The 26778-nt window shown below is 40.7% G+C and overlaps 1 protein-coding gene across 4 annotated transcripts in view; it reads right to left on the bottom strand.

Annotated features, from left to right (window-relative positions):
* Positions 1-764: 764 nt before the first annotated feature.
* Positions 765-26778, bottom strand: part of CACHD1 (cache domain containing 1) — a 223048-nt gene continuing 197034 nt past the window's right edge. For all 4 annotated transcript variants that reach the window (XM_031001956.3, XM_063698040.1, XM_055349954.2 and 1 more), the window contains 11 exons: positions 22054-22176; positions 20483-20582; positions 20276-20392; positions 18179-18339; positions 17757-17843; positions 16756-16872; positions 15466-15617; positions 14025-14186; positions 12443-12520; positions 11673-11774; positions 765-2497 (listed from right to left, as the gene is read on the bottom strand). In XM_031001956.3, the coding sequence (XP_030857816.2) occupies positions 2259-2497; positions 11673-11774; positions 12443-12520; positions 14025-14186; positions 15466-15617; positions 16756-16872; positions 17757-17843; positions 18179-18339; positions 20276-20392; positions 20483-20582; positions 22054-22176 (1438 nt within the window). In that variant the 3' untranslated portion in view covers positions 765-2258. The remainder of the gene's footprint in view (positions 2498-11672; positions 11775-12442; positions 12521-14024; positions 14187-15465; positions 15618-16755; positions 16873-17756; positions 17844-18178; positions 18340-20275; positions 20393-20482; positions 20583-22053; positions 22177-26778) is intronic.

The following is a 26778-nucleotide window of genomic DNA, read 5'->3' on the forward strand; positions in this document are numbered from 1 at the left end:
GGATGCCAAGGCGGATGATCATTTGAGGTCAGGAGTTCGAGACCAGCATGGCCAACATGGTGAAACCCAGACTCTATTAAAAATACAAAAATTAGCTGAGCCTGGTGGCAAGTACCTATAATCGCAGCTACTCAGGAGGCTGAGGCAGGAGAATCACTTGAACCCGGGAGGCAGAGGTTGCAGTGAGCTGAGAGATCATGCCACTGCACTCCAGCCTGGGTGACACAGCAAGATTCCATCTCAAAAACGAAAACAAACAAAAAAACCCAAAAGATACAAAATGTATTTTGTTATTGTGTTTCTATAGGGGTACCTATTTCATTTTTAAGCTCTAAGTTTTGTGATTCTTTTCTTGAAAGCACCAAGTTTCCACTGCACTTCTCCCTCCTCAATCAATTTCCTAACACAGAGTTTCTCAACCTTAGGAAACAAACTAGTATCCCATGAAGAAGTTTAATTTTCTGGGAAGGCAGGAAACTCATTTAATCCTTCTAGCAGTTAGAGAAGAACCATTTATTATTAGTGACATGGATATAGATGCTCAGGAAGGGAGAGCTATGTTCTATACATTTTTATCCCATTATATTGTTAAGTTGTTTGCATATTTGATCTAGATGGTCAAGAAGCCCTAGAAGTTGACTGTAGCATTGAAAGGAGGTCTATTTTCAGTCTGGCAACTGACCTGCTAGGTTACAAAGTGAATGTAACTTGCCTTGAGGCACAAGGAGTGGTACATTAACAAATCACTGTAGCCACTAAAATGGTCCGTTGCATACAGTTTATTTCACTAGATTGCAATTGTATACACAGTATGAAGGGGTTTCCTGATAGCACATATATAGTTTACTTTCTGTACTGCTGAAGAACCAATTGTTTTTTACATTGTATCATAATACCCTATCATTAAAACATTATTCAGTGAATTTTTTCCAACTACATATAAACGGAGATTTACCACACACATTCTTTACCACGGTGCAAGAATGTCTTTATAACATATTTGAATCACAAAATGTGAGTCTAAAATACATCACTGTAATTAAAACACTACTTTAAAGTTACAATGCCCCATGTTATAGTAGCTAGATTTGATTAATCCCTGTATAAATCACAAAGCAATTTGGTGGATAATGTCTTGGCTAACCGGCAGCAGCTTTTAACCGTGATATTAAAAAAAAAAAATTCTTTAATTAAGAACCAGACTTTCGCAATTTAGAAAACTTCTTCCCTTATATGTCAATATTCTCAGTCAAAATGGGATATTTAAAAATTTGTAGTCTCTAAAACAAGGAAAATAAATCCAACCCTCCCTTAGCTGAAAGGACGCAGTTCTAACATTAGGTTTCGTAGAAACCTAAGAATAGCATTGTACGAGGAGTGGAAACAAGTCATAAGAAACGTAACATTTCTTTTAAAACCTCTTAAATTCCTCTGCCCCTCCCCATCTCTGTCAAACACAGAGAAAGAATACTGCATTACAAATAAAGATGTGTTTCCGTGAAATGATGTAAACAAGTCAGAGAGAAAGATTTCTTCATTTTCCTATTTTGTGGAGTGGGGCAGTGGGATATCAGTTAAATAAGAAATAGAGCTCCTTAATCAAAGAACCACTTCATTACACACAAAACAGCTCGGGGCAACTGCTAAAAACTTCTCCTGTGTTTCCTTTCCTTTTCCCCAAAGTTTGAGAATGTTTGAAAGTTCAATAAATAGTAGAAAAATAATCCTTTACTTAGAAATTTTGAGATGCATCGTTTAGAGCATAACATGAGTTCCATACAGCAACTGTGGTATCCAGGTACCGCTAAGAAACAAAGCGAAATCTTCAATGCACACATTTGTATCTGCATGTGCCACATTCCAGTCTCTGGGTGAGCAGATTTTTCTCTCTTCCAGTTAAGGAGAGCTGAATGCTTCTGGCTCTTCGGAACATTCCTCTGGCTCAGCTTCACTTGCAGGTTCCGTCTCTGTGTTTGGAGGTTCGCCTTCTGTTCCCTTCCATTAGTGTTATGGCAGGTTCGTTCATCAGGCTTATTTCCCCTCCATTTCAGAACCAGCCTCACGTCTTTACTAATGTGACTGTGTTGTTGTTTCTCTCGTTTTTAACCATGTCGACAGGCAGGAAATGACTCAAACAACTCTGCACAAAGCACAAACACAAGGGAGGTCTCTTGCTGTGGGTTTTAAGCTGGTTCTTTTTCTTTCCAGAACATTCTGTAGCTCCCAGATCTCGTCTTGGCGTGGAGGTGAGGAGACTGTTAGCATTCTGCATCGACAGTGTGTACCGTGACAGCCGCCTGTAAGTGGTGGCTATGATGAAGTGTAGGGTGGTGTGACCGGTAGTGGTGGAACTTGTGACTTAGTAGGGCAGCAGTCTGAGGGGGGGTATCCAGGTCTAAGTCCTCATCATGGTTTCCCACATCGACCCCGGCTGACAAGGGGTCATTGTTGCATGGAGGATTTTCACTGTCCTCCTGTGGGCTCATGGTGCTGTAACCTAGAAAAAGAACAAAACAAACACACAGCTGAGAGCTTCAAGACGCAGAGAGAAGATTTCACCTACAATTTCTAGGGCACTGGGAGGTACTCCTGTCTTTGCAATACATAGGTGCAAACACTGGCAGACTGTCAGCAGATGCTAAAGTAATTTATTTTTAAAGAGATTTAGTGATAACTCTTTTTTTCCCTTAAAAAACAATGACACAATAAATACATAACCACTTTAGACAGCTGAGAAAGTACAGAGGAGAAAAAAAAAAATAAACAAGAACCCTTATCCCAAATCCCCAAACCAGCAACACAAAAATGAAAATCACACTACATCCCATCATCCATGGCGAGCCACCACTGGGGACCTATCTTTCTACACTTCTACCTATGATAAAGATAATCTTTTTTACTAAAGAAATCCAAAAAATGGACAGCTTCAAGAAGAAGATCTGAACAGGACTCAGATCAACTGGGGCTGGTGCGGAAATCTGGGCTTCCACCTGAATGCCTGAATGTTGACGCCACAATAGAACAAAAAGAACCATCACCATCACCTGCGTGCTTGCTTGGTAGCAGGCACTTGTGTCAGGCAATTCTTGCACACCAATGGTGATATATTTTAATATACATTTTACAATTCAGGGAAATGATGATCAGAGAGGTTAAGGAATTTGCCCAAAGTTCTAGTGCCTAATGAAACACTAACTCCACATATACCCATGGCAACTAGCTGTGCAATCAACTATTCTCTGTGTTAGCTGCCCCCCACCCCATTTAAATTTAATTTCTTTTGGTATTCTAAGTAATACATGTTTCAAAGGCAAATGCCCTTGCTGATCAAAGGATTCCATTCTGAGATTCCTGGCATGTTTTTAAATATTGCAAAAATCTCCTTTAAACATTTGAAGAAGCAACAGCTCATTAATATTTCCACTGCACCTACAGTTAGCGTCAATCAGCACTTACCCGTGGGTAATGCTAGTCACATTCATGGCTGCAAAATTGATGTTCTTGCATGCAGCCAAGCAGGAGTCATTTGTGGTTGAAATTGTATGCTCTGTGCAAAAATTCTGTCCTCAATGAAACATTACTCAAATGATAGAATTATTTAGCTGTCAGTCCAACTTAACAAATATTTACTGTGTACCTATAATATACAAGTCACTGTGTTGGGCACTGGAAGACATATAAAGATGAAAGCCTGGTCCCTGCACAGGGAGCTCAAAAGCTAATGTTTGAAAAATGAAACAAATATAAGCATTGGTCATTCACTTATTCATTTATTGGAGACCATTATGGGGCTGGAGCGGGAGATGAGGAAACACGAATAAGAGACGTCACCTTTCCCTAATGACTTTACAGTTGAGTTTGAGACAGATGCTCACAAAACAAAGCCTCCTTTTACACAGATAATGGTAAGTGCTATAACTGAGGTATAATTAAAATCCAGAAGAGGGAATAGGTAATTCTGGCTGGGGGAATAAGGAATCTTCAGAGAATGTATATTTTAGTTGGGCTTCAGTGGATGAGTAGGAGTTTGATAAGTGGATATAAAGAAAGAAACAGGATGACCACAGCCATAGAGGTGGGATATAAAGGCCACCCCTGTTCCACGTGGCTTGGATGAGTGCTAGCAGGTAGCTGGAGAGTAGGGCAGGTGGGAGGCATGAAGTTAAGTCAAATCATAAAGCCCGTGCCAAAGAGTAGCAAATGGAGAGACCACACAAGATACTGAGCAGGCCAAAAAATGGCATGATCATTTGTGTTTAGAGGATGGTGGTTTGGCAGATGAAGGGAAAGGAAAGACAGAGAGCAGTTAGGAGGTTATTTCAACAGCCCATGTGAGGGATAGAGAATTAAAACTAGGGCAGTGGGATTGGACAGATTTAAAAGCTATCTCAGTGGTGGAGGCAAGAGAAATTGGTAAGTCATCAGACGTGGGGGACTGTGGGGGTGAGGAGTAGTGAAAGGTGACTACAACTTCAAGTTATAAGGATAAGAAAGGACAACTCACAGACTGAGTCTCAGGAAAGAAGACACATTTTGTTCATGCACAGCTTGATTTTGAGACTCTGTGGGCCACATATGTGGAGATGTCTAGCCAGAATCTCAGAAGTGTCATCTGCAAATTCAGGGCAGAAGAGGAAGTGTTCACTGACATATGTGTCCACCATAAGCAGGGTCGGGCCTGGTTAGTACTTGGATGGGAGACATGTGTGTCCACCATGACTGAGTGCCTTCTTGGTGCCAGGTGCCAGGCTAGAGGCTGGACAGGAAAGGGCTAAGGTGAGGCCCACCTTAGGGCAAGAAGGGGAAACACCCATGTGCTAAAACAGAGGCACACAAAAGGAATTCCAAAGCCAATGGACTTGGCTTAGATCCTTGAGGTGACAATTGGGTAGCCCTGATGGGAGAAAAGGGGCTCAGTAGGTAAAGACAGGGGTGTAAAGGTACCTCCAGCAGGGCCCAAGCACATGCAATGGTACAACAGCTGGAAGGGCTCTGGTGGCTTCTGGGAATGGTGAAAGCTTGGTGCTGGGGGTCGGGGCGGTGGGAGATGGCACTGGACAGATAGGCTAAGACCAGGTCAAGAAGGCTGGCTGAAGCTATGAGCTATGATCTAGTAGTGGACAGTGGGAGTGGTCAGGGGGCAATGGGGAGGCTGGACAGAAGGAAGGTGGGATCAGAGGCTCAGAGGACAGGGTGCTGGAGCATGGGCCTCGAGGAGATGGCAAGGACATGAAGTAGGGCAGTCGCAGTGTGTGGACTGTTCAAGTGCACAGTAGGCTGGATTTGGTGACCAAACGGACTTGCCTGGTGAAGACGCCAGGGAGCTGACATCCTTGGAAAAGGTCGAGGTTTCTAGGTTCAGATACTGAGCAAATAGTGATGCCTTTACCCAGGATTAAGAGACGAGGAGCCAGAATAGGTTTCTCAGCTTTAGCAGGGCTAAGTCTGGAGTGTTAGATTGGGTGCTAGGCTCCAAAACCTAAGTCACAAACTGCTGTGCATACTGAAACCACCTTATGCTATACATGTAAAGGATTAAAGTAGAAAACAGGATTTTAGCAAAATCCCAGTGATTATTCAAACACTTCCTGGATAGCTTCCCGTCTCTGCTCATTTACAAGCACCCACACACTAACTGATAATTCATCTTAGCATTCGAGGTGTTAGATTCATGGTGGCCCTTCTGCTTGGCTCACCCTCCCACCTTCCTCATCTTGCTATTGTGCCTCATGCTTCAGTTGGAAAGTCTTCTCTGGGAAGCTTTCCCAACCTATTTCCCCCACCCACCTCCAGTCCTGCCAGCCCACATGGGGGCTGGTGCCCCTTCTGTGATTTTACATGCATTCTGTGCACATCTCTTACATTTTGCCATATTATAATAAAAAATATAAGGTTATCTATTCATTAGCAAATTCTTTCTTAAATCGTAAGTTCCTGTTTATCTTTGTATCCCTAGTATTTAACACAGTGACTCACACAAAGCAGGAACTTAAAAACAACTGCTGCCCCACCCCTCACCAACGTACACTATACTCTCAAAGCAATGGCATCAATGAATTTTGTAGTTACCTGTGGCTTTGCCTGGTACGACATTCACTAGTCTCATCTAATAATGCAGACATTCTAGGATACACTGGACTCTGTCCATGGGTTATGACAGAATCCAGTGACACTCTGAACCTGGCTGGTCACAGGTCCTGGGTTCACATCCAGGACGGTAGTGATGGTGCAGCTGTCTCCAAGGCAACTCAGGAGGGCACCCATCTCTTCATCTCAGGATGGCACCCCCATCTCTTCTGCTACTGCTTTCTGATAGGAACCTCAACAGAGGTGCTTTCAGAGTAAAACTCTCATACTAAGGGCATTCCATTTAATTTCCTTACTATGATACCATTGCTCAACCCCTCTGTAACTTCCTCTTATTTCAATCATTAATGGAAATCTGAAGAGGTCAGGGGAGAAGGGAATAGCAAGTTGTGGAAAAGCAGGAGAAAGACAAACACATTTTCATATTCAACAAATTAATTGTTTACTCAGTGCCAGGCAATTCTGTTGAGCACTGGGAAGGGTGATGAATTAAGACAGACATAGTCCCTGACTCATGGAGGAAGAGGCACTATTTGAAACACAAAGGATATTTGCAAACACTTTCAAGGAAAAATTTATTTACTATCCAAAGGCTTATGTAGCAAAGTGTCTGCAAATACAATCTCAAGTCGGAAATGGGCTTTAGAAAGGAGGTCAGGCATCTATCAAAAAGAGCCGAGATTAGGTTTTTGTTCTTTGACAGTCTGCTTATATATTTATCTGATAGTCCTAAGAAACTTCGTTTGATTATAAGGGGTGTGACGTCCCTCTGGGGACTCACTCACCATCTCGTGGCCACAGAGAGTAACTGCGGGAGAATGTTTGTGCACCTCTAGAAAATGGTCTTATGTTCATCTACAAAGTTTTTTGACCAGGTTTTTAAGGTTCAGCATTTGCTTTTTAAGTATTTTGGAATTTGCCACGAACTAGGGAGAAATCTTCCTCTACAAAGAAAAAAATGTTGCCTAATATACACTTATATAAAGTTTCTGATGAGATAGTAACCAAAATATAAATTCACAAGGAACAAATAACATACAGGTGTTTTTTGACTTAAAAATAAGCCAATAGATGATTGGACAGAACATGATATTTTTAAGAGAAATGGGCAAAGCAGATAGATAGTTGAAAACACACACAGGTAGTAATTGTTTCTAACCTCCACTTGTGAGGGTAACACTGCTGAAAATCAATCATTCTAAGTGGTCTTAGACTATGGGCCAAAATGATCCTACTTTCAAAAAACATTCTCAATTGGAGTAGTTTTTCTTAAGATACAACAATTAAAATTAGATTCTTTTGAAAAACGAAATTCTGTTGGCCATATAAAATATTTCTAAATAAAAATACACCCTAAAGTTTCTAAGTTTAGTTTGGTAACATTCAATTTTCATTCAATTCTAGGATCACAACTCTGAACCATACCATGAGAGCCAAGGCCGTTGTGTAGTCATGTATTTATAGACTTAATTCTTTTGAGTTTCCTTTTGTGTAACACACTCAAGGATTCACATGGAAATACGCTTATCAGGGAGCAGAGAATCATGACGCCACAATCCTACCAGTTCAAGGGCCAGTCAATGCCACGTTCCTCCATGGGGTTTCCCATAATTTACTCGCAGATAAAAGTGAACTCTCACCCCTTTCCTTCTTTGTTCTACTCTTTTAAGGAAGTTGTCACATTCCACCTTTTATCAAGCATATGAATACATGCATTCATTTATAGCTTCCTCCTAGACTGTAAATTTCTTCAGGGCAGGGTGGGCACAGAGGTAGGGAGGTCAACCCTGAGCACCGTGCCTATCATATGCCATTTCATTTCATCCTCATTGCAACTCCACCCAGCATTTTTTTTTTCTTTTTTTTTTGAGACAGCCCTGTCTCAAAGAGCTCAAAGAGTTCTTGGCTAGAGTGCAGTGGTGCTAACATGGCTCACTGCAACCTTGACCTCCTGGGCTCAAGTGATCTTCCCACCTCAGTCTCCCGAGTAGCTGGGACTACAGGCACGTACCACCATGCCTGGCTAATTTTTTTATTTTGTAGAGACAGAGTCTCACCATATTGCCCAGACTGCAGTAAAAATTTTTAATCCTACCTTAAGTATTAGGAAACTCAGGTCTAAGGTAGCTCACTAAGGTCTCAACAGCTTGTGGAAAAAGAAGGGGGAGAAGTAGGCTTCAAAGTGAACTGGCTTTACCCTATCTCCTAAGCTCTTCCTCTACACCAAGCTGTCTTGAGGAAGTAACAACTCCCATCTGGAGCCCCCTCCACCTCCACAGTGTACTAGGGTACAGTCATGTCTTATGTAATGACAGAGATACATTCTGAGAAATGTGTCCTTAGGTAATTTCATCATTGCACAAATGTCACAGAGTGTACTTTCACAAACCTAGATGGTACAGCCTACTACACACCTCGGCTATATGGCATAGCCTATTCTTCTAGGCTACAAACCTGTGCCACATGTTACTGCACTGAATACTGTAGGCAACTGCAACACAATTGTACACAATACTGTGGGTAATACTATAGGTATTTATATATCTAAACATAGAAGAGGTACCAGAAAAATACCGTATAAAAGATTTTTTAAAATGGTACACCTGTGGCCGGGCGCAGTGGCTCACGCCTGTAATCTCAACACATTGGGAGGCTGGGGTGGGCGGATCACCTGAGGTTGGGAGTTCGAGACCAGCCTGACCAACATGGAAAAACCCAGTCTCTTCCAAAAATACAAAATTAGCCGGGCATGGTGGCATGTGCCTGTAATCCCAGTTACTTGGGAGGCTGAAGCAGGAGAATCGCTTGAACCCAGGAGGTGGAGGTTGTGGTGAGCCGACATCGCGCCATTGCACTCCAGCCTGGGCGACAAGAGCAAAACTCTGTCTCAAAACAAAAAACAAAAAACAAAAAAGGTACACCTATATAGAGCACTTACCGTAAATGGAGCTTGCAGGATTGGTAGTTGTTCTGTGTGAGCCAGTGAGTGAGTGGTGAGTGAATGTGAAGGCCTAGGACATCAGTGTACACTACTGTAGACTTTATAAACACTATATATTTAGGCTACTCTAAATTTATTAAACTTTTTTCTTTCTTCAATAATAAACCTTTGCTTACTGTAACTTTTTTGCTTTATAAACTTTTAAACTTTTAAAACTTTTTGACTATTTTGTAATAACAGGTTAAAATACAGACACATCGTACAGCTGTGCAAAAATATTTCCTTTCGTTATATCCTTATTCTATAAGCTTTTTTCTAGTTTAAAAATTTTTACATTTCACTTTTTAAACTCCTTCATTAAAAAACTAAGACACAGTGTCTCCAACAAAAAAAAAAGAAGAAGAAAAAAGAAAGAAAATCCATGAATATGACTAAATGGTGATAAAATACCAAAAAAAATTTTTACCACAAATGAGATCCTTGATATGTAAGGAATGATACAGTTTCGAAGTGCAGTGAGCTGAGATCGTGCCTTTGCACTCCAGCCTGGGTGACAAGAGCGAGACTCCGTCTCAAAAAATAAAGCACACACACACACAAAACTAAGACACACACACACACATTAGCCCAGGCCTACACAGGGTCAGGATCATCAAGATATCACTAGGCAATAGAAATTTTTCAGCTCCATTATAATCTTATGGGACCCCTGTAGTATATGCGAAGTGTTGTTACGCAGTGCATAACTGTGCATAGCAGATGCCAATACATCCACCAAATAGGAGAGCAGAGCATACACAGATGAGCAAGAAGTGTGCCAACAAAACAATTAGATTTCCTTGTTTAATGGGTGTATATAGCTTTGCCTCTAGGCATCACAGGGACATTAACTCAATGCCACCATTTTTAGTGACCCACGTACTGGTTCAAGGGATATGCCAACACGCATTTAAATTCTATTGATTTTATGATGCATTTGGAATATGGGGAGTGTCAATGCCTTCCCCTTCTTTTGGTGTTGCATTCTGTCTGCATGAGAAACTATTTTTCATTCCTTGGGGATAACATGAATCCAATTACGGTGAAAAATGAAAGGAGCCAAGCCCTTAGCTGGATGCCTTAGTGTTCAGGTACTGACACTGCACCCTTCCTTTTATCTAAGCTGTTGCTTCATATGCCATTTTACTGAGACAATGGGAGAGGCTAATGGAACGTCATAAACATCACTCAGAATCCTAATTTGGTATTGATGCAATTCCTATTGAGGAACAGAGAGAAAAAGGATTCAGTATTTCAGAGAGAGAAAAGGATTCAGTATTTCTGCTGAATAAGAAATTATTTCTGTTGAACTTTAGTAGCCTCAAACCTGTTTTATTATTCAAACGAGAAGGCACAGAACTGCCTGGCAGCAGGAATTTATGCAAGTTCAAAAGTTTGTAGAGAAAAAAGCAAAAAAGTCAAAGAAACTGAGAAATTTAAGTTCTGCTGTGGTTCTCCATAGAAACCTGAAGTTTCTATTTAGTTGGTGGGAATAATGTCATTCAAAGCCCAAATTAACAGTCTCCAATTTATAAAACAGAGCTTTAGCTGCTCTTATTTGCCAAAGGGAGTTTGAAGACCTGGCTGTAGTGTAAAAGGTGACGTTGGTTGCTCTGAGGAGTATCTATTTTTGCATTTTTTAGTGTAGACACAGGGAATACAAGGTTTGAGGACTTTTTTTTTCCAGGATAGGTGTGGAAAAAGCTAAGTCAAAAAGGCTTAAATACACTATTTATGTATTTAAAAAAGGACTTGATTCTAGGAGGAAAATACAGATTTCTGGAAAATTAAATAGCTATCTTAAAAAAAAAAGATTTTACAATGGCAGGAAAAACACTACCCACGCCTGTTATATTTTTGTGGAACCATGGCAGTGATGCTTATAGACTGGGATACATCTGCTGTTCTTTGCAACAATGAGCAATATGGACTCTGAGAAGGAGAGAAGCCATGTGAGATGGCCAAGTCTTTGGCAGAGTATGTGGATTTCGTAAGTTACCTAGCACTCGGCGCCTCTTCATGATTTGGCCTTGACCCTTCCTGAGCATCTTATAGGCACTTACACAACTCCATGACTTTGTACACACTGCTCCTTTGGCCTCTAATATTCTTTGCCCCTACCTTTTCTTTAATCACCCCTTCAAGGCTCAGTGCAAATGTTGCTTCTTGCTTCTTTGGTGAAGCCTTCTCTGAGCTCCCCAGACCATGCCAGAGGTCAGGGCAAGAGAATGCTGGAGGACAGCACAGATTCTTGTCATGCCCCAAGGGGACATGACTGAAAAAGCCCTTAAAGATCCTGCTGTTTGCCAGCCAACACTGGAGAGCGGGACCTAAGAGGATGCTGATTTTATGGAAAAGCAAGTGGGATGGCAAGCAGGCTCCATTTAGACAATATGAATCCTTCTGTATGGAGAAAAACTTGAAAGCAATCCGTGTGCCCAGAGGAGTGCTGAGACATAAGCAAAACTGTCCTCGGGGTCTTATAAACCAGTGGCATGCTGGGGTGTGTCTTTTTGGAAAACCATGTCAAAATAGGGTGTGAGCATCATCCCACAGGAGTACATGAGGTTCCTCGGGTCTTCAAATGCAGGAAGCTAGACCTTACCATGATCACTTTCTGTTCCTGATCGACCCCAGTAGCGGCGCCTTCTTTCTGGACTGTGTGCATGTCGTTCGATGACTGCAGCTATAAACCGAGTGTTGCTGACTGTAGGAAGCCAAGGACAGTTAATGTCACTCTTATGCCAGTATCTCCATTGTTTCAAACACATTTGCTCTGAGAGGGCTCATTTACATGCTGGGAGAATTCTCTTTGGAAAACCAGAATAAATCATTTTTTAAACAATTCTGGGGATTGGGGTGCTGATTTTAGAACCGGTGCAGTGAGAGGTATTTAATTATATATCTCCAACATGCATCAGGAAGCTATGGTCTAGTAGGTAAAGGCCAGGGTGTCTTAACACTAATGGAAATCTCTTTTGATAAAGAAAATGCTCTTTTTTCCTCCCTGAGTTGTACATACTAGTTAAGGGATTTTTAAAAAAATGCATACCTGAAACTTCCTTTTCTAAAATACTATGGTTGGAAAATAATGAGCAAGAGAAAGAAAGGAAAGGGTGAGCTGTTTTAGGCCAAGACACTTAATGCAAAAAAAAAAAAAAACCATAATAAAATCTTTTGAGATTCTCTAAAACAAAGCAAAGACCTACACGTACTCCTAACAAAAAAGGATGGAAAAAAAACAACTAAAAAAACCCAGCCACCGTGTCAAAGCTTCTTAAATTTTAATACAAGCCAAAAGGATATAAGAAAGAATATTTATTCCGGATTAGCCTCCTGCTGACACATTCTGCAGCAAGGTAGCTGAATACTCACTGATGCCTCTGTCTTCGTGGCTGTCGTCGTCCCTTTCATCTCTGTCATTCTCCAGGTTGGACATACGCACTGACATTTCTACCCATCATTAAAAAGAGAGAAACATGACTATTTAATCAAACAAAATCACCCGCTTTAATACCCTGCTGAGCGCTTGTTTGATGGCTGGGTGACAGCATTCCATCAAGAATGAATCCCATCTTAGAAGGGAATGAACTGATGCTCCATTTTTTTTTAAAGGAGGAGGGAGCAGGAATCCAAACAAGAAGAACAAGTAATCAAGAGACATCTGAAATTCATTTCTGAGAAAGGAGGAGAAAAGAAGTTGATTGAGCCCAACAAATCTTTAATCCTCTACTAAAGTACTGAAACAGAAGGAAAGGGATTGAAAAATGACTGACTGTGTTGGTGAAATGGTGCAACAACAGCCTCCAAAAGGCCAGGCATAAGCTAACACTGGATGACGGTCATCCTCAGTCTAGCTGAATCTCACCAAGGGAAGCACATGGTGATTATCCCTGTTACTAAATCAGGCAACATTACTCCATGATTCCCCTTCGGGCTTGTGGCCATAGTGAAATGCTTTAACATCAACCTGTCATTACAGCTGTTAGAGTGAGCTAAGTGGCCAGGAAGATGAGTTAACTTCATCTCCAAAAAGGTCAGGTCAACACATCCCTGGGGACTGGGGTTTTAGGAAGGATGGAGACGGCCATTAAACAGTTTTGTTCCCTGTAAACAGAGTACAGATATTGCACTTAAACAGAGTATAGATACTGCACGTGGTATTGAGGCCATGATTATAGGTGAATCATTTTGTACTTGGCTTCGATGGCTTTTTTTTTTTTTTCAGATGGAGTCTCACTCTTTCGCCCAGAATGGAATGCAATGGCGCGATCTTGGCTCACTGTAGCTTCCATCTCCTGGGTTCAAGCGATTCTCCCGCCTCAGCCTCCCAAGTAGCTCAGACTACGGGCATGTGCCACCGCACCTGGCTAGTTTTTGTATTTTTAGTAGAGGCGGGGTTTCACCATGTTGGCCAGGCTGGTCTTGAACTCCTGACCTCAAATGATCCACCCACCTCGGCCTCCCAAAGTGCTGGGGTTACAGGCATGAGCCACCGCGATTGGCCGACTTATCCTGTTTTAAGAGACGTGATTATTCAAATGTGTGTTTATTCACACTACATAATGGCAGCTGCAATCGAACAGATTATATTCTTGCCATTAGTGATCTGGGGTATCTTTGATTTGCCTGTCTTTTTGGAATTGCAAGGGCAGCACATCTAACAAACAAAATTTCCCACTCAGCATCCCAGCTCCCCTGACTGGCTTATTGCAGAGGCAGGCCACTGGGGGCCAATGCTGGTAAGGAGAGGATCCAAGGATTTTTCTGGGGATCAAAATAGAGTTTGTAGGGTTTAGGCACTGAAGAAGAAAGCAGGCTTTGGGAACTTCCAAAATGACTCCACAGAAGCTGAAAGTATAGCACTGTTCAGACAGTTCCTTAGAGGCTTACACAACCCGCCACTGTCCTTCTAGCCTGGCTGCTGCCTCCCCTGTGGGGTTCATTTTGAGCTCACCTTGGGCAGCAAGAGGAGACATATGCTGATGGCTCCGGCGATGAATCTGGTGGCGGTAGGCATACACCGCCAGGACCAAGACCATGATGCATCCCATGATCCCTCCAGCCACAGGACCCACAGGGGCGCTTTTAATCATGTTTAATGTGATCACCTCATCACCTTCAGTGAAAGAGCAAGAAGATGTTCCTTGTTAAGATTTCCCAAGTGGGGAAGAAAGTAAGGATGGTGAGATGGGAGGGAATACAGTGGGAAGGGGGTTGGCGGAAGATAAACAGATGCTTAGGCTTTGAGTTCCTCAAACATGATGCATGGGAATGTGGGAGCGGAGGCTTCATTTAATTCCTGGTTCTCCAGTGTTGGTTGCTAGGCAGAGCAGGAGCACAAATGGCAAGGACTGCTGGGAAGAGTGAGCAGACCAGAAGAATTGCTTACACAGGCAGCATCCAACACCAACAGAGTCCTAGCTCCCTGGGGTATGAGTTACTCTTGGAAGAGAGGAAAAGTCACCTAGTACAGAGTAACCACTGAAATAAAAGGCACCAGGTCCAATAAATATGCGCTAACCGGATCAAGTTTTGAAGCTTATGGGTTTCCTTTAAAAGGCCATTTGTGCTTTCCAGATAGGAAACTGCAGGTGAGCATAGAAAGTGATTTCTCAGAGCCAAGTCACTTTCACATATGTACCCTCACCTAGTTCAGTAGTAACATACAAGCTCAAAATCCTTCCTCACATATGAGCTTTTCTTCTAGACAGGCTGATGTAAGTGATGTTAAAAATCAAGGTATTAACTAAGGATTTAAATATTTGACTCTACTGCCATCTAAGAATTAGGACTTGGTGCTAATTCTGGAAAGACTGAAAAAAAAATCTCAGGTAAGCGATCTAATCTTGGCAGTATTTTTGAGGTCTTGGAGACTGATCCCAGGGGCTGTCCACCCTGTGGTGTCCCTGTGCTTCATCCTAAGCTGTCCCAGCTGCACTGGGTAGCTCTGGCTTCTGTTGACTCCAAGGCCCCAAATACTGATTTGTAGCTATAAGACTTCTACCTCGCAAAAGTTGTGAGTGAAGGTTTTAGCAGGCACTAGACATACAGTGGTCACTCCGTACACAGCCCTGTGCTTCTGACAGCTGGCGTGCATATCCAAACAGACTCCAGAGTTTGGCCATGCAGAAACCAGGCCTGATATTTATCAGAACAAGCTTTATGGGAATGAATTCCAGGCTTGTAAAATTTGGCAGGACAGATGGCCACTCACTCTCTCTGCATAGAATATTTAGCCAGTTCTGAAGGTAATTATCTGCCTTGGTTTTGTAACTAAAGACTACCAGCAAAGGAATCAGGGAAGTTGGGAAGAGGATTATTTTAAGATGTCCTAGTATATAGGCAGGAAATTGTATATTCAAGAATCAAATTGTTGGGGCATCTAACAAACATACCTATTGCTCCCATGTCATCAACGTAGGGACTTTTGGCTCCCACAATCCCCCCGAAGCATTCTTTCTGGGGGGCACAGTAGGGTTTGTCCAGGTGAGTCTTTCCATCACTGTCCACCATGCACCATTCACAATCCAGCACCCCAAAACAGTCCCTGCCAGAAAAACAATACTTAGTCTTCTATAAAGCAGTGTGGGGCAGGGGCCAGCACTTAAGTGTGGGCATCAGACAGTTCTCAGGATCTCCATTACTTACTAGTGCTGTGAATTTCTTAGTTTCCTTTCCTTATAAAATGAGAATAGCAATAGACTGCCAGGTAAATAACTGTTTTATGCCTCTTAACAACTTGGAAAGGAGAGAAATAAAACTGCTCTCTGTGAATTAAATAACAACATCCACACATCATGGGGCTATTCAAAATCATCTTACAAGACCAAACAGAAATGACCCCAATGTTTATTAGACTCTGGCTTAACATCCCCCAAGTATGGGTCATTTAAAAAAATTTAAAAAAAGTCCAATAATTTTGGAAATACTTGACCAGTTACCACAGGTTTCCTCACTGCCAATTTCTCTGAGCCTTTAGTGTATTACATGCATTGTGACTGTCTCAAGAGAATATATGCAGTGTCAGCATTTCCCAAACTTAATTGACTTGGGGCTACTGTATAACATCCCAAATTAATCAGTTTGACACCACAATTCCTTTGCTAAAATACACACACAAAGCAGAGTAAGCTATCCCTCTAAACACTGTTTAATAAAATGGCAAGCTACAGCTACAATAAGCTAAAAACCAACTCCCCTTTACTTAGTCTACCACAGCCACTATTTCCATAATGTCTAGTCCCAAACTCCTAATCCCACCTGAGGAGTGGGGAGAGAGCGGGGAACATGTAGTTTTTAGTTCTCAAAACTATCATGAAGCAGATGTGTTTCCTAAGAAAGGAAAATAAATGAGCTTCAAAATATCACACCTAGAGCCTTGACCACTGGGTTCTGCTTCTGGACCTCAGGGGTTCCTCCTCCCTTGCCCTGCTGCTTCATGCCATGGCCCCTCACACTTCTTTTATTTCAAGAAAAACTCCCATTCACAGATGAGGCTACTAACATATGGTACACACGCTAAATACGGGTAATAAGTGGGAACGAGACAACATTTAATCTGGTGGGTAAAGGCTTATGGAAATCAGTTTCAGATCTGAAAAACTGACATACCTTTTTAAAACATGAAGAGTAGGAATAATAAATATTAGCTGGAAAACCTCAATTCTTTACTAGATTCTGCTTACCCACTTTCTAGCCTCTGACTGCACCTGCTGTTGACACACTGGTGAAGAGCATCTTGCAGGCCAGGGTCAATAGCTGTGTATGTCACCGGCTCCTGGTGGACCTCGCAGCTTGGGTTTCTGTGCAGGAGGTAAGTCTGGAGGTTAAGACGACCACCGCCCACATTCCAAACTCTTGCTCCTGGTCCTTAACAGCAGTCAGACAGATTTGGGTTTGAATCCTGGCTTTGCCACTTAGTGTGTAACCTTGTATCAATTACTTAACAACTCTGAGCTTCAATTTATTTATCTTTATATACAGTAGAAGTAATACAAATAACCTAGGCAACATGATGAAACCTCATCTCTACGAAAAGTACTACTACGACAACACAATTTAGACAGGCTTGGGAATCACATGCCTGCAGTCCCAGCTACGAGGGGGGTAGAAAGGTGGGAGGATTGCTTGAGCTTTGGAGGTAGAGGTTGCAGCGGGCCATGATCACGCTACTGCACTCCATCCTGAGCAACAGAGTGAGACCATGTCTCAACAAACAATTATACACACACAATACAAACACACATGACACTCTTAATTTCTAGAGAAGGGGTTTATTCCAATTTATTTTCCTGGTGTTAAAATCTGTCACTGATATAAATAATGCTGTAGAACACATCATACGTGTGTGAAAAACACGTGCATATTTATCACAGAGTTAATTAAAATACTAAGTGACTTAATGTGCATAAAGTACTCAACACATGGTAGACACTTAGTAAATGCTTGAAACATTCTCACATTTTTTTGTATGTAGCACATACACTCTTAATACTTTTACAGCAGTTAAATTTAAACCTTGAAACAGGCATCATTTCATGGCACTACGGAGCTTGAATTCTGGCTCACTGAACAGTTAGTTCTATCATTAGAATGAATCCTCTTTATACGCCCTAACTCAAAACAAATCTATAAGAGACTCACAGTATTATATATGTATTATTATTATTATTATTAATTATTTTACCGGTTCTCTGCATTGGTGAGGTTGCCAGTGCACTCATTGACCTCTAGAGGGCACTCACAAGGACATTCACATTCATTTTGTTCCATTCTGAAAAGCAAAAAGAAAGTTACTATGCAGAAGGTCAATGGCAAACTGTAAGTTGTACATGTGCTGGGGAAGCAAAATAATGAAGCTCTGAGCTAGTTTAAAAGAATAGTAAAAAAGAAGTTACAGCCAAAGGTTAAATACATAAATGGCCTTAATCCATTGTTCTTTGGACAAGGATGCTGCAAACGGCACAGCTCTAAGTGCCTTTGTAACTGTGACTTTTCTTCAGGACACACACCAGCACTTTCTGTTTATTTTGCACTTCAAAATTCCTGACATCAGTTGAAATATTAAACAGTGTGGTGAACACAGAATATGACCCATTGCATTTTCACCGGTGACAGTTGAGACAGAGTCGGTCCACCATGCTGCAGGCACAGAAGGCAAGAGAGTCGCAGGTTTCGTTGACAATGCCAACAAACGCGTTGGTTCCTGGGATCCTTGCTAATCTGTATTTGGAACAGTGGCTGCCATGCACAAGGTTCGTCAAATCCCCCTACAGAACAATCAAGGTATCAGAAATGACAGACAGCAATGCAAAGACTCAGCCCTACCTTGGTGAAAACAACTCTTCAACTACCTATGAAAAATAGCTTAAAATAAAATGTTTCTGATTACAAAAGTCACTGTTAAAAAATATATAGTCACTGTTAAAAATTTAGAAAATAAAAATTATTCATAATCAGAGATAACTCCCATTGAACAGCTGTGTATATATTATGAATTCTTTTATCTGTGCTTATACAAATATAACTTTTATAGCTGTTATTAAAATCTGTTTTTTCTTAACACATAACAATATACCAGGAAAATGAATACTTTAAGAAGCAATACAAGACAATTTTCAGGGAAAGAATAGTTTAAAATTTATTCACATGCAAACCTAGTTAACCACAAATTGTGCATTTCCCTTTTTTTGGGTGATGAACCTTTTTCCTTTTATAATAATAAAATTATTTAAAAATCAAACCTAACAGGCAAATTTCTGCTTCTAGAATATTTAAATAATCCAACCAAAACAAGTATCCCTTTTCTTCATTCCATAACAAGAAAATGTGATGGCAAGTTTCTTGAATTGCCAATTTTGTTTACCATATTAGAAAATCAAAGATTCCAAAGTGGTATTGTAGAGTTGCATGTAATCATTTTTCTGCATGTGTGTCAGATACACTAGGCAAATTATTTCACCTCAAGCTTGTTTCATGCCATTCACCCTGTATATATGCTTGGTGAGGATTAGCTTAATTCTGAGAATCATAGCACTGAATGGGTTTTTAGAGGTCTACATGAATTTCTAACTGTCTGGAAGACACCCACCTCTAGAACATAAGCAGTAACATAGGCTTGGAGTCCTGACAGCCCCAATACCCAGGAATGCTCTAATTCCATTTGGGAATAACTTGGGCCAATAAATTATTCGAATTTGCCTTTTGAGAAGTATCTACCTGAGTATCCTGGCATTGTGTGCTGAAGACTTCAGAAATCATTGCATAAATAATAGAAGATACACACAATAAGTCAGTCTTTCCTATGACAACCTTACTTGGCAGTCTCATTTGTCAATGTCTCCTTTAAAAACAGTGCTTCTCAAAATGGTATGGGGTCTGAACAGGGTAATAATGACTTCCCTTGCTTTGAACACACCATTCTATTAACATATTCATGTTTTAAACTACTCTTTTCCACCAGATAATTGCTTTCTGCAATAGAGTTTTTGAGACTCAGTTTAGGATTTTTAATCTAACCCAGTACATTTTAAAAATTAATTACATACTTAATGACTGACATAAATGCCTATTCTAAATAAAAAACCTACTTCCTGTAAATAGCTTTTTGAATGTTCTTTCATTCCCCATTTTAGCTTTCTCCCAACTAGGATTATTTATAAGTTAATGAGAATGTCCTTAAGATCTTTAACCATAACCAGGTAAATTTGCAGCAACTCAAACTATACAGAGTACTCTAAGCTAAAAAAAGACATTATTTTCAGATGATTTACATGAGAGTTCCCATCTCATAGAGCAAATGATCAAGAACTGACCTAACTTGGCCTTGGGAATTTAAGGAGCCCGAGTGATCTCTAGAAGACAGGAAGAGAGGAACACATGGTGCCACATATATTTATACAAGACTGTGGGAACCAACTTCAGCAGATATTTCAAAGGACTTAGATTGGGTAAGTCTTTAAACAAACAAAACCAAAACAAAATACCAACTGAGAGACCTTAAAACATTTACTTTTCTACTCTGAGCTTTATATCTCCCAATTGTCAAACTGGGAACTGGAACTAAGGTCCTGTCTCCTCCTATCATTCTATAGTTCTAAGGCAATGAAACAGGTAGGAATAATATTCAGATACTAGCCATGATTCCAATCCATGTTCCATAATGGGATGGAAAAATGAGAGTGTTAAGGAATCAGATCAACTTACCGCAAGGCTGGTGTTGAATTTATAAAACCTCTGGACCGTTCTGTCACTGAAGCTGTTGCACAGGTTTTTCTTTACAAAGTTGGGGTGGTTAAGGATATCATTTGCTACCAGGGGCTCCTACCAAGGCCAAAGAGAACAGAAGACATATGCCATGTAGTGAGCTGCAGGCGGTTGGAGAACTGAGCAGCTCAGCTTTGTGACAAATACCTTGTGGGTGATGTGCTGCTGCTCCACAGGTGCATGTCCTTTGGGGTCGATGAGAGTCGGGTGCGCCACCAGATAACCCCTGTCCTCCATTATGAAGCACCTGTACCAAAACAAGTTATGCCCCTCATTCATATCAGCTGTTTTTTTTTTTTTCAAACGTATTCAGAGAGCATTTATCTTGCTAGCCCTGAAACAAACTGCATTTATCCCAGGTTCTCAATAAATACTCATTGGAAAAATGAAGGGAAGCTGGCAGGCAGGTAGACAGGTACATGATTTTTGAGGTTGCGGGTCACCTAGAGTAGAGGTTAAGGTGAGAGTTACACCTGACTCTGTGGTCACCTACATAGTGTATACAGAATGCGCCCACCCAGTCCAAGTAAGATGGACTCAGACCTTTTGCAAAGATGTATGAATGGGAAGTTTGTTCTTTTTTTCCAGGCAAGCAGATCCTAAAGGAAGTAGACTTGAGTACTTCTACTGACAGATTTGAAGTAAAGCATATAATTTCTTCTTTCAGTGATAAATATACACAAAATAACAACACGCAGGGGATGTATAAAAATATACATTAGTCCTTCTCCCTTATCTGTGGAAGATATGTTCCAAGACCCCCAATGGATGCCTGTAAGTGATGATAGTACTGAACCTTACATATACAGGTTTTTCCCTATATATATCTACCTGTGATAGTTTAATTTATAAATTAGGCCCAGTAAGAGATTAACAACATTAACTAATAATAAAATAGAACAATTATAACCGTAATAAAAGTTATGTGAATGTGGTCTTTCTGTCTCTATAAAAATATCTTATTGTATTATGCTATGGGTAACTGAACCCTCACAAAGCGAGACCAAAGATAAGAGGGGGACTACTATATTTGATCTATATTTGATAGAAACAATAAATGAAGCTAGAACTGCTTTAATCAAGAGTATATTTTGCTTTATTTTACTTTACATTAGTGATATCAGTTTGCCAGGAATTCTGCATTTCCCCATAAGGGCCAATGACACGAAGTGTGAACCATGAGATGGAACTAAGAAAGCTATTTTTAAAAGCAGCCTGCATTAAATCAAGGGTATGCCCTTGCTTTGATCAGACAAGTTCTTTTGAAATTCAGGAGGCAGAGACTTTTGGTTCCATGGTCTCTTTCTGGGGAAATGTAAAAGGAACAGTCTAAGCAGCTGAAAATGTCACAAAGACTTTGGTTTAGTGACAAAGTTAACATCAAAAGTCCTACCCAAGAGTCCTCTCTGGTCTTTCTAGTACCAGAGATATGGGAAGCCTCTAATTACTGACTTCCAGGGAAACAAGAGCTTTTGGTGCATTCCATGCTACAGTTATTTTTCTTGTTGTGTGCTGAGTCTGTCTAAATCACAAACAGTATGCATCTCAGAAAAACGAAAGAAGAGAAAAAGAACAAAAACCTTCTTAATAGGACACCCAGGCCATAAATTAGATTTCTATTCCTGACCATAACTATGCGGTTCCCATTCAACTAGAGATACCTGACATCTATTTTTAAACTGCAGCTAGAAAGGAAATAGCATCCCCAAAGCACTTACCTTATTTTGTTGCCACCATCTTGGTTACAGACAGGTAATAGGTCCATCAGAACTTTGTAGAAGTATCTGAGTGTGAAGTCAATGCCCATCACAGCCACGGTGTGCCCAGAAGACAGCTGTGTACTTTAAGTGAAAAAGATCAATGAGAACAATAGGCATGGCTTATTTAAAGATAAAAGCTATGTTCAGTCACAGGGACATTGTTTGGTATTAGAAATACCTTCCCACTGTTCCTCCCTACTTTTCCCACCTACAAAAATGATCAACTAAGTGACTGATTTAACACAACATGGAAATTTTATGAGAAAAAAATTTAAGACTTAATGTAGGACTGTGTAAATAAGAGTGGCCCAAAACCTGAGCAGCTGTGAAATATGACGTTCAGAGAGTGGCTCGACTGACAAAAATATGGGCACAGAGGCATCAGGTGGGAGGTTGGATGCATGACTACTACAGTTACTTCCAACAAACCTCTAGATAAAAAAAAAAAAAATCCCCCTTAGCAACACCCTTATTATTTACTTCATTTTTTAGATAAGAAAACTGAGATCTCACAAAGGTTAACTGAGTGGCTAAGGTCATACAAAACTTAGGAGGAACAATGTCTAGTCCAGTTTTTTTCCCCACAACATTAAGGTTGACTCTACTCAGAGCACAGCTCATATTCTAGAACAAGACTCTCCTGGTCTATAGGCCAGTGCTTTCTCCATTCCACCCTGCTACTCTCAACAGCCAAGGAAGAGAAAAAATTGGACAGTAGAACACGGTGCTAACTTGTTTGGCTCTGGAATCAGCAGATCTGAAGTCAAATCTTGGCCCTGTTGCTTTCTATATATGTGGCTTATGGAATGCTGTTTCACCTTTCTAAGTTTTAGTTTTCTCACCCGAAAATGGATTCAATAATAGTACCTACTTTATAAGGCTGTTATTGGGATTAAATGAGATGGTGTATTTACAGTGAACACCTAAAAAAATAGAAGTTAAGCTAAAGAAAACTAAACAGTGAAGTTGAGCCCTCAGGCATGAGTTGACAATAAACTTATTACTCTTTCAGAGAAAACGCACTTCAAGAAATTGCTAGGTGTGTCAGAAGTGTGGACTTCTCACTTGGAACCCTGGCTCTTTTTAATCTATGCTCATGGGTAACTGGGAGGGCATGTGCTACTTGACCAACGAACTCCCCATACTCTTGTGGCTGAGAATTTGCAGTTTACCCAACATAGGACTTTCTAAGAGCCTATTATTTAGCATCACCCACCTGCCTAATTTCTTTAATCACAAAAACCTTAATTATTTCTCATAGCAATCTTACAAGGCATTATAATTTCCAGAAAACTAAAGCTTGGGGAAATTAGTTATTTGGCCAAGGTCACATAGTGAATAACTAGTAGAAGCAGAAATGTATTTATCATTTTTGTAAGAGATGGGGTCTTGCTATGTTGCCCAGGCTAGATTCAAGCTCCTGGGGGCTCAAGTGATCCTCCTGCCCCAGTCTCAAGTAGCTGGGACTATAGACACACAACAATGGGCTGGTGGAACTTAGTGTCCACCTTAGTGTTTAAGGGCTTTAAACTTAGTGTCTTCAACTCCAAAGCATATACCATGAAGTTGTACTGCCTTCTTAGATCTGCAGAGCATTCAAGAGTTTCCAAGCAACTTTACACTATTTAACTATCTGTGAAAAAGCCATAAAGGAATCATAGTTCCCATTTTATAAATACAAGATTAGGCTGAGAAGGGCAAAAACACATAAGATAGATTAGACCAGTACCCACACCTGGCTCTTTCTACAACCCTACAGCTACCTCGGTGAAAAATAGCACTTAGGTGTTTTGGTATAAGGTAATTTTATTTCTAAACTTCTCTTGTATAACTGCCATCTGCTTCAAAATGATACATGCTAAAGCAACAGCATGTATATTGCCTACGTAAGTCTAGGATTCATATTTTCACCTGCATTTCAGATGGGTACACTGTTACCATAGCAACTCATAAAGAATGATACTGGAAAAAAAAAAATCACACCAAACCTATATTTCTAAGTACAACAGACCAGGCTGTTCGCAATACTTCCGTGAGATTTTCACAGCCAAAGACACATCTAACCAGTCCTTTACTCAATGATTGTACTTCATCTCTAGCAGCACCACCCTTCTCCAAAGAATGCAAACCCAGATTCTCAGGGCACTAAAAATGTGTATGAAAGAATCACAAGAAAGCTTACTATGAGTAACTGATAAGTGAGTGTTAAATTAGAAAATGCCTCTAATTCTCAGCCAAACCACTGAAAACCAGCCAAACCACTGAGTTCATGGGACTGCTTCATGACAAGCTGAATATTAGCTTAAGCTTTCTCTTCTGACCTGCTAAAATGTCAGAAGTTTAAAACAAAAATAGCATGATAAAAATAACTGCCATTTATTTGGGACTCGACCTTTTAAGTACAGTACTAAGCACTTGACATGCATGCATCATCTCTAATTCTCATCCTATCAGTTCAATGCAGGTATTACAGCCTCTGTTTTACATATGAAGTCAGCGAGGTCACAAAACATTATTATAAAAGTGCTTAACATTTATTGAGCCCTTACCAGATACCAGGCACTGTTCTAGGAGACTGACACATATTATTTAATTTAATCTTTAAAAATAATCATTTGAGATAGGCTCTGATATCTCACTTTCCTAAGTGGGGAAACAAAGGTGAAAAGGAGTTTGTTTATAGTCATGCAAACAGTAAATGGCAAATCTACTTTTTGGGAGTAGAACCATATGTTAGGAGGGATGAAGTTCTCAAGCTGGCACCCAAGGCCAAAATCGTCAGTAATCATTTGAAAAAAATACCTTTGCAAAGCCTATCTATCCGTGCATCCATCAGAGTCATAGTTACTCTGCTTGAGCACCATAAGAGGTAGTTGACTTGCATTTTAAACTCTGTTGATTGAAAAATACACAGCTCTAAATAGTAAAATCACACTCTGCTAAGCAAAATATTCAAACGACCAGGTGCGTGGGATTTCATATTGCACAGGGCAAGAGCACTTATTCTGGGGAATATACACTCATTGAGTGACTCAGGAGGCAGAACCCAGGACTTCAACTGCCATTTCTTGCTCTTATTATATTCTAGTTAAACTTGTGTAGGTTCAACCCATGATGTAAAAGTAACCAAATGAGGGATTTGAATCTGGAGTTTTCTCTTTTTTTTTTTTTTTGAGACAGTCTCACTCTGTTGCCCAGGCTGGAGTGCAGTGGCACATTCTTGGCTCACTGCAACCTCCGCCTCCCGGGTTCAAGTGAGTCTTGTGCCTCAGCCTCCAGAGTAGTTGGGATTATAGGCATGTGCCACTGCATTTGGCTGAACCTGGGTTTTTCTTTTTTTTTGAGATGGAGTCTTGCTCTGTCGCCCAAGCTGGAGTGCAGTGGTACGATCTCGGCTCACTGCAACCTTCGCCTCCCGGGTTCAAGTGATTCTCTTGCCTCAGCCTCCTGAGTAGCTGGGATTACAGGCATGTGCCTCCATGCCCAGCTAATTTTTGTATTTTTAGTACAGACGGGGTTTCACCATGTTGGTCAGTCTGGTCTTGAACTTCTGACCTCATGATCCGCCTGCCTTGGCCTCCCAATGTGCTGGGATTACAGGCATGAGCCACTGTGCCCGGCCTGAACCTGGGTTTTTCTAACTTGAAAGTCCATCATATTTCCAGTGTGATTCACTTGGACCAACACGATAAATATTTGTAAACAAACCAAATCAAAATTCTTCCACCCATTTGAATCCCAACAAAAACATGTAAACATACATACACAAGCATAAACATCTGCCCCTACCCTTGCCCTCTTGAACAAAAAGAATATGTCTAGACAGAAAAGCAAATGGCTCTTGATAATAAGCTGCCAGGTGAGGGGAGTCAGTTGGGTCACCTAATGACTAAGGCACACCTGGGTTTTGATTCCCTGCACTATAACAACATCTTTAACAGCCCAGTTCTGGCCCATTTCATTGTAATAAAAGACCAAGGTGACTGCTTCCCCTCAAAAGAAACAGTCTTTGTTTACTTTTTCTCAACCCATTAGAATATATGGGAGGCATGACAAGTCACTCTATTTAGACATCAGTAGGCGTGTGCTTCACACATGGTCTGTTAATGAGAACACTGAGGGATGTGTTCTAAGTAGGTGTTTACTTGTTTGCATATGAAATCTTATATGATGGGAGAAGCTGACAGAGTCAGACAGATACCATATCCTACAAAGGAGTCAACATTTGGCTGGCTGCAGGGCCCCGTTTTCCACAGAGACATAGGCCATGATATTGAAATTCCACACCTATGGCCTCCCAATTCTTGCTCCCAATGAACTTCCGTTAAGAGGAATTTTACTGAATGTCAATCATTTGACACATAATGAGCACCAGTGAAAAGCATAAACTTAAGCAAGAAAATCTGCCTCCTATAAATGTTAAGGCATCATTACAGGTACCAGTCAAAATATGATCTTTCTTGGTTGCTAGGAAAAAATAGCTATTTGTGTAATGAAGGGATTAAAACAATGTGTGTGACTTGCCTCCCCACCAAACATTTCCCTGATATCTGGAGCTTAAATACTGAAACCTTAAAAGCAGGAAGCATAAAGCACTCTAAATATATTTCCAGTGATATTGATACAGCATTCCCGGAAAATCAATTTTCAAAAAGCCTTTTAATTTTTCAAGAGATAGTTTCA

The sequence above is a fragment of the Gorilla gorilla genome, chromosome 1 (genome assembly GCF_029281585.2).
Source record: "Gorilla gorilla gorilla isolate KB3781 chromosome 1, NHGRI_mGorGor1-v2.1_pri, whole genome shotgun sequence".
In the NCBI taxonomy this organism is placed as follows: domain Eukaryota; kingdom Metazoa; phylum Chordata; class Mammalia; order Primates; family Hominidae; genus Gorilla; species Gorilla gorilla.